This window comes from Mus caroli, chromosome 1 (genome assembly GCF_900094665.2).
Source record: "Mus caroli chromosome 1, CAROLI_EIJ_v1.1, whole genome shotgun sequence".
Classification (NCBI taxonomy): domain Eukaryota; kingdom Metazoa; phylum Chordata; class Mammalia; order Rodentia; family Muridae; genus Mus; species Mus caroli.
In genome coordinates this window covers 125,254,972-125,271,574 of record NC_034570.1, presented here as the reverse complement: position 1 = coordinate 125,271,574, position 16,603 = coordinate 125,254,972, and the positions used below count along the sequence as shown (strand labels likewise).

Here is a 16,603-nt window from a genome sequence, read left to right as displayed (position 1 = left end):
GATCTGATGCCCTCTTCTGATGTGTCTGAAGACAGCTACAGTGTACTCATATAAAATAAATAAATCTTAAAAAAAGAAAGAAAAGAAAAGAAAAGAAAAGAAAAGAAAGAAAGAGAAAGAAAGAAAGAAAGATGGCAAAACTAGCCAGGCATGGTGGCAGATGCCTGTGGCACTAGCACTCAAGGAGAGGAAGAATTGCTAAAGATTGGAGGCTAGCCTGGTCTACAGAGCAAGTTCCAGGTTAGGGGTTCATAGTATGTCTGTCTCAAAAGCCAAAGCAAACAAATAGGTAAATGTGATTAAGTAAAGGAAAGCATCCAGAGCAGAAATTCTGCTATGAAAGTCCTTCAACTTTGCAAGAGAAAAGTAGTTTTTTTATTTGATTGTTTTTGTTTTGTTTTGTGATACAGGACTCTCTAAATAGTCCTGGCTGTTTTGAAACTCACTATATAGACCTGGGTGTTCTCAAACTCACAGAGACTTGCTCGCCTCTGCTTCTTAAGTGCTGGGATAAAATGCATGTGCCACTGCCACAACAGGTCAGTTAGTTCGGTGCTAATTTTTAACTAAATGTCTATCAGGTTTGGAAGGCTCATTACACAAACTCTGGTTAACATAAATTGAATGTTTGGTATCTGGTAGACAGGTTTCTTGCTTCTCTCCTTGATTTTACAACAAAACAAAACTTTCGTAAAGAATAATTTTCTGAGAGGCATCCGGGTCCACAGAAAGAAATTCCGGTCCCCGTGCCTCCGTGACACGTGACCCTATGACCCAAGAAGCCATTTTGAAGCTGGCCTCATAGAGGAAACTACAACTCCCAGAATGCCTGCGCTTTGCGTCGTGCTGGCACTTTCACTGGCCCAGCCTTAAAGGCGAGCCTGTAGCCAGGCGCCATCTTTGACGCTGGCAGTCCTGGGTTTCTGCTTGTTCGGCTGCTGTGAGGACGGCGGGCGACCGCAGCTAAGAAAAGAGAAAGACGTGGCAGCACGCGGTAGTCGGAGACATTGTCATCGGTTCGGTAAAGTTTCTGTTCTCTGGTAACTAGACCCATTTTTTGATTCCCGGGTGACTTGGGGCCTGGGAGGGAGAAGAGGGCGAGGGGAGTGGCAGCGGCCTCCCCTCGCCCGACTTTCGGCCTAGCCCGGGAAGTCTGAACCGGGCCCATCAGCACGGCAGCTACCCGGACTCACGCCGGCGGCCCTGGCCTGCTGGGCTCCTAGGCAGACTTCAGCTCACTTTCCCACCCTCCCTGCCCCCACCCGCTCCGCCCCACCCCCACGGCGCCTGCTCCCTTACTTACCAACCTCTTCCCCCTCCCCCCACATCCGGTGTTCCCGAACCGGGATTCCCGGGTAGCCCCGGAAAAGCGACTGTTTCGGACCCCCGGAGGGGGAACTGACACTAGGTTGCTCTCTTCCCCGGAATCAGTTTCTTTAGTTAGCTGGCCCTCCCTCCCGAGATCAGATCAAGTGCCTGGACCCGACTTTACCTCCTGGCCTTCCTCTCTAGGGTCCCACTACTTTGGAGGTTTTCTAATATTCCACATACAGAGTCGAATTCTGGTATCCTATTCCCATTCCCTACCCTGATTACTCTCCCGCCCAAGCCTTCATCCACGAAGTCAAGAGCTACAGGGACTCTTCGTTCTTGTAGGATTGGTGAGATCGTACGAAGAACACCCCTTAGACGCCCATAATCGGTGCGGATCCCCATGGGGAAGGCTCGTTTTGTTGACATCTACCAGGTTTTGGTTCTGAACCCAGAGAAGGCGGCTGTGCAGCTAGTGGTAGCCATGCTTTCGTAGGGTAAACGTGTTGGTATTGAGGGGAGGGGAGGGGGCCCACGGAAAAGGAATGGAAGTGGTTTAAAGCTTATTTTAGTTTGGCTGCTCATAGAATGTCAATTTATGAGTTATTTACAGGTTGTATGTAATGTTGCTTCAGTCTAAAAATATGAACTCTTGATAGAAACCGTAAATGAAGAATGTAGCTTGTTACCTTGTTTTGAAATTTTATTTTCAGTTAATTTTTCTTCAGCCATCTACATTTTTCAAAATATCAGAACAGAAAGGGCACAGCTAGCGTTTACTGTTATTGCCTAGTATGTGGAATCTGATTTAGCTGGCCAGAATTGACTTTTTAGGTTGTATTGGCAAGTCAGTCTTAAATGATGACTGTTGAGTGGTGCACTAAGTTTAAGTGAAATTTCCTGAAAATATTCCCGAAGTTAAGGGAAAGCCAGTGTTGTTGTGTGGATTCACTAAAAGTACATATTTTAAGAACTGAAGGCATTTCCAGCAGATGAAGTTCTTGATTCGGCAGCAAGAACGTGAACCTGCGATTTGGAAGACGTAACCTTTAGCTGCTCCAGATCCCATGACGGTGGGAAAATGGGCCTCGGTTCTCTTTTCTATAACATAAGGACACTGGACGATTTGAATTCGGAAGTTATGAGAACTCCTAAAGCCCTGCAAGACAGAGTTTGGGAATGTTCTCCATTGCTGTCATTTTTCCTCCAAAAATAACCTGGCTTGGAAGTCATCAGTTGAAAGGGAATTTGACTCCCCATAGAAACTGGAGGAAAGGTAATACAAGTGGAGAGGGTCAGCTGTATTTCTGCCAGAGTAATAAACCCACCGAGAGGTTCTGGTCCGCATTGTGGAGACATAAAGAGAATGAGTGTATGTACTCTAAGTGTACCAGTTTCCTCAATCTCTCCTGGCAGAAGATGCCGTACTTTTGGTGATGCTGGGATTCTGGGGTGCGTTTCCATTAATTCAAATACAGACGAAGACGATGTGGTAGAGGGAAAGATGGTGGCAGAAGGAGCGAATAAAGAGACGAAATTGCCTGCTAAAAAGAAAAGAAAGAAGGGTTTGCGAATTAAGGGGAAAAGACGCCGAAAAAAATTGATTCTTGCCAAAAAGTTTAGTAAGGATTTGGGGTCTGGGAGACCTGTTGCTGATGCCCCTGCTTCGTTAGCTTCCAGTGCCCCTGAGCACGATGAAGAAAGTCTTTTTGAGGGCAATATAGAAAAGCAAATCTATCTGCCTAGTACCAGAGCCAAAACCTCCATTGTGTGGCACTTCTTTCATGTTGACCCCCAATACACCTGGAGAGCAATTTGTAACCTGTGTGAAAAAAGTGTCAGCAGGGGTAAGCCAGGCAGCCATCTTGGTACATCTACTCTTCAAAGACATCTTCAGGCAAGGCATTCTCCTCACTGGACCAGGGCCAATAAGTTTGGAGTCACTAATGGGGAGGAGGACTTTACCTTGGATTTATCGTTGTCTCCTTCTTCTCCTGGAAGCAATGGGAGCTTTGAGTATATTCCTACTGATTCTGTAGATGAAAACAGAATGGGTAAGAAACGTGATAAATCAGCATCTGATGCCCTGAGGGCAAAAAGAGGGCGCTTTCTCATCAAAAGCAACATTGTCAAGCATGCCTTAATTCCAGGAACGAGAGCCAAGACATCTGCAGTTTGGAATTTTTTTTATACTGACCCTCAGCACATCTCAAGAGCTGTGTGTAACATATGTAAAAGAAGTGTGAGCCGGGGTAGGCCAGGTTCCCACTTAGGAACTTCAACACTTCAACGACATCTTCAGGCCACGCATCCCATCCATTGGGCTGTTGCCAACAAAGATAGTGGTGCTATTGGGAACGGCTTAGATGAGACTGAAACAGAGAACAGTGATCTCCTGAATGATACTATGCCTGGAGAGAAGTCATCAGGCAGCCAAGATTTAACAGCTGAGGACCTCAGTGACTCTGATACAGATGAACCCCCTTGTTTAGAGGTTGAAAATAGATCTGAGAGTCCTATTCCTGTTGCAGAGCAAGATAATCTGGTGCACACACAAGAGAGAGAAACGACGACACATTGTGAAAATGCAGCCGCAAATCAAATAAGTCAGGCAGTTATTCAGATGATTGTGGAGGATCTGCATCCGTACAACTATTTCTCAACCCCAGCGTTTCAAAGGTTTCTACAGATTGTCGCTCCTGACTATAGATTGCCATCAGAGACTTACTTTTTCACCAAAGCTGTACCTCAGTTATATGATTCTGTTAGAGAAAAAATTTTCTTAACTTTAGAGAATGTTCAAAGCCAAAAGATCCACCTGACTGCTGACATATGGACTCATGACCCTTCCACTGACTATTTCATTGTGACTGTACACTGGGTCTCTTTGGAAACTGCATCTTCTCCCAGTAATGGTGGGACTCCCAATTTTAGAAAGTGGGCAGTACTTTGTGTTACAGGTTTAGCCAAAGACTGTTTGATAACTAACATTTTGCAAGAATTAAATGACCAGATTGGTCTGTGGCTTTCTCCTAATTTCCTTATCCCTAGCTTCATTGTTTCTGACAATTCTTCTAATGTGGTACATGCAATCAAAGGTGGTGGCTTTACCCATGTGCCATGCTTCCTGCATTGTCTAAATATAGTGATTCAGGACTTTTTCTGTGAGCACAAAAGTATTGAGAATATGTTAGTGGCTGCTAGGAAAACCTGCCATCATTTTAGCCATTCTGTCAAAGCCCGCCAGATACTACAAGAATTCCAAAATGATCACCAGCTTCCATGGAAGAATCTGAAGCAGGATGAAACTGGCCACTGGATTTCTACCTTTTACATGTTAAAATGGCTTTTAGAACATTGCTACTCTGTTCACCATAGTCTGGGCCGAGCCAGTGGAGTTGTACTTACCTCCCTTCAGTGGACTCTAATGACATACGTTTGTGATATTCTTAAGCCATTTGAGGAGGCCACTCAGAGAGTGAGTGTGAAGACAACAGGATTGAATCAGGTGCTACCCCTAATCCACCATCTCCTCTTTTCCCTGCAGAGACTCAGAGAAGATTTTCAGGTCAGAGGTATTACTCAGGCCCTCAATCTGGTGGACAGTTTATCTTTGAAACTTGAAAGTGATGCCTTACTAAGTGCCATGCTCAAATCCAAGCATTGTATCTTGGCTACTTTGTTAGATCCTTGTTTTAAGAACAGTTTGGAGGACTTTTTTCCTCAAGGTGCTGATTTAGAAACTTACAAACAGATCCTTGCAGAAGAGGTTTGTAATTATATGGAATCTTCGCCCGGGGCCTGCCAGATTTCAAGTTCTGAAACATCTGGCCCTTTAGTTAGGTTAGGAACTGATTCGTTTACTTCTATAAAAGAAGGCACCTCCAGTGCAGGTTCTATGGATAGCTCAGCCACAGGCAGTGCTGCTGTTGGGAGCAAAAGCTTCTTGCTCCCCTCTGCGGTAGCAGTAGTGGATGAGTACTTCAAAGAGAAGTATTCAGAGCTCTCAGGAGGTGATGACCCTTTGGTTTACTGGCAGAGGAAGGTGAGCATATGGCCAGCTTTGACCCAAGTTGCCATTCAGTATCTGAGTTGCCCCATGTGTAGTTGGCAATCTGAATGCATGTTTACCACAAATAGCCACTTTCATCCAAAGCAGATCATGAACATGGACTTTGATAATATAGAACAGCTCATATTTCTGAAAATGAACTTGGAGAATGTTAACTATGACTATTCTACATTGATTCTGAGCTGGGACCCTGAAAATAAGGCTGTTCAGAACAATGAAAAAGAAATACTACCTTAATTTCCTTTTCCGTTTCCTCCTTAAAATGGGCAGCTTTCGCTTTATTACTATATCTTATTGCTGTTGTTACTATATGTAGTCGTACTATTTATCCTTTAAAAAAAATGGCTGGGTGTGTTCACAGTGCCTGTAGTCCTGGCTATTTGAGACACTGAGGCTGGGTTATGACTTTAACACATGAGTTTGAGACCAGCCCAGGCAACCTGTTAAGATCCTGCCTTACAAAAATGAAAAACCTGAGGAAATCGAAATTACAGAAAGGCTGAAAACCCCACAGAGGCAGTGTAATGATGACAAAATGAAGGTTAACTTTGAAAATTTCACAGTTGTAACTCAGTATAACTAACATCTATCAAAGTGTCACTTGTATCACTCGAGAGAGAGGGTAGTGTTAACGAGAAAATACAGTGAAGCGTTGAAGGACTTGGGTATTTCTGGTTGGTAGATTGAGCTAGCCATTGATTAGAGTAAAAACTTCTTCCACTGTGGAAGATTGGGTTACTCAGTTATTATTTATATAAATACAGTGATTCAGGACTTCTATGAGCACAAAGGTGTTTAGAATGTGTTAGTGACTGCATTAACATAGTCTTTCCCTTCCCTGTTTTTTAATTTCTTTAAAACCCCTGACACAGCCTGACAGAATGAAAACCCACAAAATTGTTTCATTTTTAGAAATTATAATTGCCTCACACTGGTCAGTTTATAATGTCAGGTTACTGGGTATGATAGAATTGTCTTTTATATTTAGGATTGGGTCTATATAAAAGGGAACATTACAAAACAATTAGAAAATGACTTTTGGTCTTTGATTTGCTTTTTATAATATAGTACCAAAAACAGGGATTATATAGGTGCCTTTAAAATAACCCATTAGTAAAAAACATTAGATGTTTGTAAAATCAAAAAACATGCAAGCCTCATGAACGTGGCAGACCCCATATGAGTTTCCCAGAGAATATTTCTATAGCTTGTTCATTTTTTTTCAAGGGTGCTTCTGGTCCATAGCATGATGTTCCTAACTGCAGTTTGGAACTGTATTTTTAACTGAGATAAGCAGTTGAAACTTTACTGTGTTAGGCATCATTGCTGAAATGAGTGAACTGTCTCAGTGGCCCCACAGGTGCCTTTCCACTCGGAGAGTCTGTTTCTGTGACTGAGTGGGAGGCCACAAAGTGATGACTTTTATTAAGTCTATTAGATGTTTCAGATTGAATAACTAATGTAAGATCCCAATTTTTCCTTTTTTTCATTTTAGATTTGGGGATATTCCCTGCCCAAAAAATTCCTGGAAAATTGACTAGTATTAAGTGTGAGTAAAAGGTGTCCACTTTTTTTTAAGTCTTGATTTTAGTTTTGTCTTGGATAGTATTTGGCAAGATTTAGCCTAGAAAGTATGTAGTGTTTATTACATAAGAAGCAAAGTGGCTTTGTTACTGGGCTGTTTTGAAACTCATTTCTGTGTATTAAAATAACTTTTTTTTTTTTTAATTTTAAATTCTTAAATGGTAAATGCACCATTCATTGTGAAGTGAAATTTTATCTCCCCCAAATTTACCCTTTTACCAACTGGAGTGAAGTCTTTAGCTCTAATCATCAATTATCAGGAAGCCTTTGCAGGGCCAGCATTGAATGCCATGCCAGTGATGCTTGTGTTGATATAAAGGAAGAAGAATAAGCATCGCAAGCATCTCTGTGCTTCGCCCGCCCGCCCGCCCGCCCGAGCTGGTTCAGAATGGCTGTAATGCTGCTCTGCCTTCTTCAGCTCGCTGCCCCACTCTGTAGTTACTCTGTAACTATACACTTGTACCTTTTTTGGTTAAACACTCCCTGACGATGATTGTTAAACATACCATATACATTGACAAATATATGTATCTATCAATACATCCATCTATATGGATTTCATCTTGATTTTGTGACTGGGTAAAATTTAGTAGCATTAACTTCATGGTACTTTGGTATAAGAGTAAGTTCACTATTTTTATATTGAACCCAAATATAAAGGCTTTTATATTATATTTTAAAAGAATAGTTACCCAAATGTTTTATTTCTATACATTTGTGTGTGTATAAGCCTGTTAGTATATATTATATGGATATTATATACATAAAACACTTTATATTTTTACATACAGTATGCTTTTATTATACAGATAATAAAGATGGGGGAAGGTTTCTGTTTTTTTTCTTAATAGGTGAAGAAATCTTGAAGACCAGAAATTGGATCTTATTGAATTTTGGTGGTGTTTTTACTTTTTTTCTTTTTTCTTTTTTTCATCTTTTTATTTTTAAATTATATTGCTCAGCTATGGAAGATGGATTTTTTTTTTAATTCTTTGAATTTTAAGTTCATCTTTAAATGAACTTTTTTTGGTTTTTTTTTTGTTTTTTTGAGGAGATAACTAATGCTAGCTGTCTCCAGTCTGACAGAGGTTATGCAAATGGACTTAATCTTCCAGGAGTTGGGAGATGTTTTAAAGATGTTTTAAAAACACATCCTGTGTTTCAATTGTGGCTGAGAGGTTTCCTTGGCAATGTGAGGAAGAAAATTCTTTCTACCTCATTATTATTAATTCATGGATTGAGTGTTGGTTCGACCTACAGGCGTAATAGCTTGGAACTGAGTGAAGACACAGATGTTCCTGTTGAGAGCAACCAGCTAATGTAAGTGGGGATGGGCTTTATCATGAAAGCAGTACACTGTAATTTAAGGCATGCTGCACTAGCGATGCTCCAAAGCCATTGTCCACACTTTATCTCTTGTAATTTTTTAAATAAGCTTTTAATTTGGGGGGGGGGGGATAGAAACTAACCTTTCTTCCTGGAGCTAAGGTGACATTCTATAATTCTGATTCCTTGGAGAAAAAAAAAAACATTAATTGTTACTGAGTCTAGATAAGTGGCTTTATTTTGTTTTTGTAGTATGTATTTATTTTGTTTTATGTAGTATGTATTTCACGATGTGGACATGCCATAATGTAATGTATCACCCATTGGGAGACATTGAGGGGTTTGATATCATTAACAGAAGCCCTGCATCCAGTAAGTTGGATGCACACATCTGTGTGATCTTAGAACCAGTTTATTCACAGAATAGTTACACCTTCCTCAGAAGAACGTCTAACAATTTACTGAACACCTGAGGCCTTCCTTCTGTATGGAACCGCTCGATTGTACTGCTTTTAGTAAAGGTAGCAACTCTTTGGCCATTTTGTTGATAGATCATTCTATATCAATGTTTTCTCCTTATTTTGTTAATGGTTTTTAACTTTTGTATTATAGGAACAGTGTTTTTACTCAGCATATTAAAAAACCAAGATTTCCATATACTGTATATTCATATACTTATATGCTGTATATTCAGATGCTGTTTAAGGATTACAGTCACATGGCATAGCCACTCGACACATAGGGAAGATCTCATCAGATGGGGCTTATCTTTTTGCTGACTGCAGTTGTGGGCTTGGAATGTGCTTTCCTCTAGTGCTCTAAGGATCTGACACTTCTATTACCCTGGCACATTAAGGAGACTTCTTCTCAAGTGACTGACTTTATTGTTAATTTCAAACTTTCTTACAACCAAATTTACTGCCTTTTTGCATTGCTGATTTGTGTAGTTGCTTATATTCTGTGTTTAACCATTTTATACTTATGATATAATCAGGTAGAACAAAAAAACTCTTCCATTCCTTTTTTCTTTCAGTTTGTGTGTGTGTATGCATGTTTGCATATATATGGGGCATATGTGGAGGCCCGAAGATTATGTTGATTTTACTGGTCTAGATCTCACTGGTTGTGTGGAGAGACAGTTTGGATAGATAGCTCATCTCTGGTGCTCCTTGTTAACACTTTTCAGGGATAGACTTGTTAGATAGACTGCCTTTCCCACGCAGCATTTTATGTGTGTTCTGGGGATCCAAACTCGGGCCGCACCCAAGCCATCTCCCCAATTCTTCTATTCTCTTTTCAATTGCCTTTATTTTTCTCAACTATTGATAATGATTTTACAGATTGAAATTGTAGGGAGAAACTTCCTTTGGTATTCTGAATTGAATTCAAGGTGTTTATTATTTGGGTGGCGAATTAATTTCCTTAATCCTTTATTGTCCCAGTTATGAATGATATAGGTCTTCTGTTCCTGGTCACTGCTCAGCTTCTGGTTTTGTATTTAATATGGCTTTTGCATCCTTCATTTTCTTCATCTTTTACAGCCTCACTCAGAATTGTTATCTGAATGGGACAATTGTACAGTTTTAGGGTTATCTTCCTTATTTATGGTCCTCCTATTTCAGTACTTCCTAGTTAGTTGTTAGATTTGCTAGTTTGCAAGTATATAATTTATAGACACTGGATTGTTTTTGGTTTGGTTCTCCCCACTCCCCTGAAATTGTTTTTCTGTGTAGCCTGTGTAGCCCTGGTTGTCTTGGAACTCGTTTTAGAGACTAGACTGGCCTCAACTCACAGATCCACTTGCCTCTGCTTCCTGAGTGCTGAGATTAAAGGTTTGCACCCTCATACCATGGATTGGTTTAGAGTTTGTCCTGTCTTGTATTTGTGCTCCTCAGACTCCTCTATGTACTAGAACATTGGAATGGAGCCGAGCAATGTGGAGAGTGAGTATTCCTTTGTTTTGAGCAAGCTAATATACTGTGGAGTGCGAGTGCATGTGCGTGCTTGTGAGTGTGAGTGTGTGTGTGTGAGTGTGTGTGTGTGTGTGTGTGTGTGTGTGTGTGTAGTAGCTAACTTGGAGAATGCCTGCCTAATATGTATAAAGTCATGGCTTGGCTCCTGTAACTGCGTAAACCAAGCATGGGTCCCATAGCAGTGATCCTTGATCAACCAGAAGTAAATGAACTCTTAGCCCCTATCTCAAAAACAAAGGGAGAGGTGGAGGTAATTTACTAGTAGGTGGATTGTTTGGCTTGCAGTGTGTGGCTTTGTTTTGTCTTTATTGAAACAGGGAGTCTCTTGTAGCCAGAGTTGGCCTCAACTCAGTATATAGCTGAGGATGACCTGTCTTTTGCCTCCACCTCCCAGTACTGGCCTTACAGGCATGTATTATACCATACTTGACTTTTTTTTTTTTTTTTTAAAGATTTATTTACTATTATAAGCACACTGTAGCTATCTTCAGACACACCAGAAGAGGGTATCAGATCTCATTACAGATGGTTGTGAGCCACCATGTGGTTGCTGGGATTTGAACTCAGGACCTTCAGAAGAACAGTCAGTGCTCTTAACCACTGAGCCATCTCTCCAGCCCCCATTGGTTTTTTTGAGACAGGGTTTCTCTGTGTAGCTCTGGCTGTCCTGGAACTTACTCTGTAGACCAGGCTGGCCTCGAACTCAGAAATTCGCCTGCCTCTGCCTCCCAAGTGCTGGGATTAAAGGTGTGCACCACCACTGCCCGGCCGTACTTGACTTTTTAACCCCCCAAGGTTTCTTTGTGTTGTATGTGTGTGTATGTACCATGTGCACATCTGTATATACTCTTGAATCTGTGCAGAGGTCAGAGGAGAACCTTGGATGCTGGTCTTGGCTTCCCATCTTGTTTCAGATTGGGCCTGTTCACCTCTGTATGCCAGAAGAGATTCCTGGGATTCTCTTGTCTCTGCCTCCTACCTTTAATAGGAGTCCTTGAATTAGAGGTTTCTGGGACTGACTGGCTTTACTGGCTTCTGGGAATCTGAATTTAGGTCTTCATGCTTTTGTGAGTGAGTTACCCACTCACCTGTCTTCTAGCTTCTCCCTGGCCCCAATTCAAAATGTTTTGTATTTTGATTCGTTTATTTAGCCATTACACTTCTCTTTTTGATGTCATCATAAGCTTTCTGTTTTGAAGTCTTACACAAAGATGACCAAAGGTTATTTTTGTTGTTGTTTTGAGACAGAGTTGTTGTGGTTTAAATATGCTTGGCCCAGGGCGTGGCACTATTTATTTGGAGGTTTGGCCTTGTTAGAGTAGGTATGTCTCAGAAGGCATGGGCTTTAAGATCTACATCCTAGCTTCCTGGAAGTCTGTCTTCCGCTAGCAGCCTTCAGATGAAGGTGTAGAACTCTCAGCTCTGCCTGTACCGTGCCTGTCTAGATGCTGCCATACTTCACCCTTGATGATAATGGTCTGAACCTCTGAACCTATAAGCAGCCCCAATTAAGAGTTGCCTTGGTCATAGTTTGTCTGTTCCCAGCAGTAAACCCCTAACTAAGACAGGGTCTCTCTGTGTAGCTCTGGCTGTTCTGGAACTCACTGAAGACCTGGCTGGCCTCGAACTCAGAGATCCTTACCTGCCTGGGCCTCCTGAGTTCTGGGATTAAAGGTGTGTACCACCTGACTACTTTTGGTTTTTGTTAATGTAATGTGTTTCCTAATATTAAGCCACTCTTGGTTCTGAAATAAGCCTTTTAGGTCATTCCGTGTTACTCTTTTTACTGTATAATAAAATACATAATAGCTAATACTTAGAATATTTTCACTCTATCATAATTTTTTGCAAAATTTTTTTGAGTTGAGTATGTCTTGTGATCCCAGCAATTGGGAAGCAAAGTCAGGAGAATAGCAGGTTTAGTCAGCCTGCAAAACTGTATTAAGACCTTACCTAGCTGGGCAGTGGTGGTGCACGCACGCCTTTAATCCCAGCATTTGAGAGGCAGAGGCAGGCGAATTTCTGAGTTCAAGGCCAGCCTGGTCTACAGAGTTCCAGGACAGCCAGGGCTACACAGAGAAACCCTGTCTCGAAAAACCAAGAAAACAAACAAACAAACAAAAAGATCTTACCTCAAACAACAGCATAAATGTTTGAAACATCAATGTTTTATATGTGAGTTGGTTTTATTCTTTTTCTACTTTTACTAATTTTTTTCTTATTAGAATATTTGCTTCAATAGTGTATTTTTAAAGAATCCATTGAGTACATTGATGGTATACCTTTTGGGATTATATATATATATATTATATATACACATACATATATACATGTGTATATATAATATACAAATATACAAATAAATATATATATACACACACACTATATATATATATATATATATATATATATACACATATATATATATATATTTTTTTTTTTTAAGACTTTTACATCCTGAGATTTTCATGAAATGTTTTAAAAGGCTGACTCTCTGGTTAGTCTCCTTTAAGATCCATTGCCTGGTAGCTGGATTTGTAGCTGAGAAGTCTGAGCTTCATTTTGTTAGTAGTCTGTCACTGAGTCAAGCACTTCCCCAGTGTCTCTAAAGGCAGGCAGCTCTGTGTCTGCCCCTGCCACTCCTACTTTACACGGGTTCCAGTTCTGGGAATCGAATTCTCTGAAATTATTTTCACATAATACATCCTTTTGTCTCATGTTGATTTATCTTTTAGTTGATTGATTGATTGATTGATTGATTTTTCAAGGGAGGTGTTTTGCCTGCATGTCATCTATCACATGTCTGATGGCTGTGGAGTTAGTGATGGCTGTGAGCTGCTGCAGGGTGCTGGGAATTGAACCCAGGTCCTCCAGAAGAGGCTTGTTCTGTGTTGACAGTCTTGGGCATATGCTTTGATTCTTTTTTTTTTTTTTTAATGTACGAGTGCTCTGCTACTTACACATCTATAGGTAGACCAGAAGAGAGTATCAGATCCCTTTATAGGTGGTTGTGAGCCACCATGTGGTTGCTGGGAATTGAACTCAGGTCTTCTGGAAGAATAGCTAGTGCTCTTAAGCCTCCGGGCCGTCTCTCCAGCCCCTTGCTTGGATTCTTACAGAAGCACCTTTAGTGTAATTAATTCTAGCAGCAGTTTCATCGATGCTTTTTTTCCTCTGAGCATTTCAAAATTAGTTCACAAATGTAGGTGTCTGTGCTTTCAGCATCTTTTCCCTGTGAGCACTAAAGTATGTTTTATAGCTATGTGTGGACATACTACAGAGTCTCAGGTTTTGAACTTGAAGGTTTCTGGGTGTTATTTCTTTGTTTTTTGCTGTTACTTGAGTGTTTACTGTCTTTAACCTTAAATTGTAGAGTGAAATCATTTGATAATGGGTATATACATTTTGAAGATTTTGTGACATGGTTAGTTGAAGACTCTTGTTGCTAACTTAGATCACTGGCTTGAAGGCTAGCTTTCATCTTGATGAACAATTCTTGGATTAGAATTACTTTAATGGAAGATAAGATTGGCTTTGGACTTAACGTGGTAAGCCAGGGTTTAGCTGGCATTCTTAGAATCTTAGCGCTCCCCTTGCACATTCGCATGTGCTCTTCCAGGGGGTTTGCTTTTGTAGCAGCTTTCTTGCATATTTTGTGTGGGTTCGGAGAATGGTAGGTGCGAGGATTAGAATGTTAGTTGAGTTGCCACTGTAAATTCTCTGGGTCTGCCCTGGGAGACTTCTTTGCTCCTTTGCTATCTTAGTAGCTAACCTAACCCACAGATCTCCTCAAAGATAATTGTTTCAGTAACTACTCTATTTAAATAGGTTTCTTCCATTCAGGGATAATTATATACTTCTGATATAACATGCTTATGAAGATATTTGAGTTTTTCATTTAGGTGAAAATAACATTGCTAAGTATTTTACAAGTAATCTGTGTTCTATTCTAAAATGCAGCTCACATGTTTAGCAATATATACTTTGATTTTATACTGAAACATGAAACAAGCACCATAGAACATCGAAAAGAATAGGGCATGGCTGTCCTTAGCAAAAATTTTATATTGCATCTGGGAGCATCACAGTACTCACAAGTAGCTTGTTTATAATGCTCTGTGTGGTAAGTGCGTGCTAACACAATTCAAATCTAATTTAACAGTGATATCATTAAGCATTGGGGGAAAGGTTAGGAGAACTTAACTGGAGTACTCTAATTCACTGTCTCCCCTTTCAGGGTTACATTTTAAAGACGATTTCTGTGGCTGAGTGGTCATTGGAAGAGTAAGTCCATTTCAAGAGTCCTCGGAGCTGGTCTCACCTCGGAAGCAGTGGCTTGTTCCAGGAAGCCGCTTTTGGCCTGAGAATTTACCCAGTATGCCTAATCAGGGAGAAGACTGCTATTTTTATTTCTATTCTACATGCGCCAAAGTAAGACTGGCATCTCTAAATCTGTGGTTTCTTAAATAACATTAGCTAAGATTTCCCTGCATTCTAAACTGTTTGTATGTTGTCTTGTTCAGCTGTTATATCACCTGCCACCAGTTTTTAGTAAAGAATCATGTGTTAAAAACACATCACTCATTTTTTTTTCCTTCTTCATTTATATAATTATAACTTTCCCATGTGCCACAAAACCCCAAAATGCCCATGTTGTATAGTCACCATTCTACCATAATCAGTCTTGTCCCAGTGCCTGGGGAGACGTGGGCCTCTACGGCTCAGCAGCTTGGACTTTTTTTTTTTTAAGCTTTGTTTAGCTGAGTGGGTGGGTTGCATAATACTTGGGGGAGCTGTATTTGTTTAAATTTGAACTCTTCACGTTTTCTGCTAGTAAGAATGCGATTTTTTAATGCTCTTTTAGAATTTTGCTTTCTCTGTCAGGATGTCCTGTTTGCTTGAGTTTTCGGTAGCACTATTTCGGACTGCATGTCATTTTCTCTTATTTCTTTATGGCTAATCCTGTAAATTTGTATATTATAGTTGCTTGTTTTAAAATCACTGTGATACTGTGTTTAAACAGATAGATCTAGCTAAGCATGGTAATAGAAATAAGAGGGTTGCAAGTTCATCCTGGGCTATAAGGCCAGAAATTCCAGGGGTGAGGGGCATGAAGTTTTCTACTGGTTGTGTATTATACCTTAGCTGTCAGGCACTTGAAGCACAGGGTTGCTGGAGTCAGCTTCTGACACTGAGAAAGAAAAGCAAGATTTTAAAAACAATCATGACTTTAATATCAGTATTTCCATTTAATATCAGCAGTTTGTACAATAGCAATTTGTTTCAGATAATAAAAGTAACTTTTAAAAAAAAAAAGATGTATTTCTTTTATTTATACAAGTATACTGTAGCTGTCTTCAGACACACCAGAAGGTGGCTATGTGGTTGCTGAGACTTGAACTCAGGACCTGGAAGAGGAGTCAGTGCCTTTAACCACTGAGCCATCTCTCCAGCCCAGATTTATTCATTTATTTATTTATTTATTTATTTTTATATATGAGAACACTGTAGCTGTCCTCAGACACACCAGAAGAGAGCATTGGATAGCATTACAGATGGTTGTGAGCCATCATGTAGTTGCTGGGATTTAAACTCAGGACTTCTAGAAGAGCCGTCAGTGCTCTTAACTGCTGAGCCATCTCTCTGACCCCCCCCCCCCAAGTAACTATTGGTCATATATTAATTATGCTTTATCACTTGCAGCAGCCTTTCAACTTCTCTTTTATTTTCTATCAAAAGCTGGAAAATATTGATGTCAGGATCTGAAGCCTATTGAAGATGCTTTAGAGGGTATTCTCTTTCCTGAGAGTCCTTGTCTTTTTGAGCTCCTTAGTCAGTCATGTCACTCAGGTTGAGGAGAACTGGGTATGATGGCACACGCCTTTCATCCCCAGCACTGGTGAGGCGGGGACAGGTGTTCTCTGAGTCCAGGACCCTGCCTGGTTTACATAGTGAGTTCTAGGCATACCAAGCCTGCATAGTGAGAACATGTCTCAAAAAACAACAGCAAAGAAGTAGGTTAAGGCTGGGGAGATGGCTCAGTCAGCGAGATTTGCATGTTTGATATCCAGAATCCACATTTAAAAAAGCCAGGCATGATGGATGGCATGCTGTTGTTTTGGGGGTGTAGAGGAAGATCAATCCTTGAGCCCTGGTCAGTCAGCCTAAATCTGAATGGGGAGTTCCAGGCCAGTGCGGGACCCTGTCAAACAAACAACGAAAAGCAGTCGGTTATTCTAGTTCAGATGTATTGCTTTCAGATGGCTGTTATTGCTGCTGCTGTTAGATCTTGTTTTCTGCCCTGCAGGTCTTTGCTTACTAGTGTGTTTGTTAGGTT

At 40.6% G+C, this 16,603-nt stretch overlaps 2 protein-coding genes across 3 annotated transcripts in view; both read left to right on the top strand.

Annotated features, from left to right (window-relative positions):
• Positions 1 to 902: 902 nt before the first annotated feature.
• The window catches only part of Zc3h11a (zinc finger CCCH-type containing 11A), a 39,738-nt gene continuing 24,037 nt past the window's right edge, over positions 903 to 16,603 (top strand). Inside the window, exons 1-4 of one of the 2 annotated variants that reach the window (XM_021166838.2) lie at positions 921 to 1,040; positions 6,879 to 6,932; positions 8,228 to 8,287; positions 14,504 to 14,697. In XM_021166838.2, coding sequence (XP_021022497.1) covers positions 14,644 to 14,697 — 54 coding nt within the window. In that variant the 5' untranslated portion in view covers positions 921 to 1,040; positions 6,879 to 6,932; positions 8,228 to 8,287; positions 14,504 to 14,643. Of the gene's footprint in view, positions 1,041 to 6,878; positions 6,933 to 8,227; positions 8,288 to 14,503; positions 14,698 to 16,603 lie in introns of both variants that reach the window. The other variant, XM_029474600.1, reaches the window with a different exon arrangement.
• Zbed6 (zinc finger BED-type containing 6) lies at positions 1,036 to 7,941 on the top strand. Its single transcript, XM_021166711.2, has 2 exons — positions 1,036 to 6,932; positions 7,819 to 7,941. Exon 1 carries the CDS (start codon positions 2,678 to 2,680, stop codon positions 5,618 to 5,620), a length of 2,943 nt encoding a protein of 980 aa, XP_021022370.1. The 5' UTR covers positions 1,036 to 2,677; the 3' UTR covers positions 5,621 to 6,932; positions 7,819 to 7,941.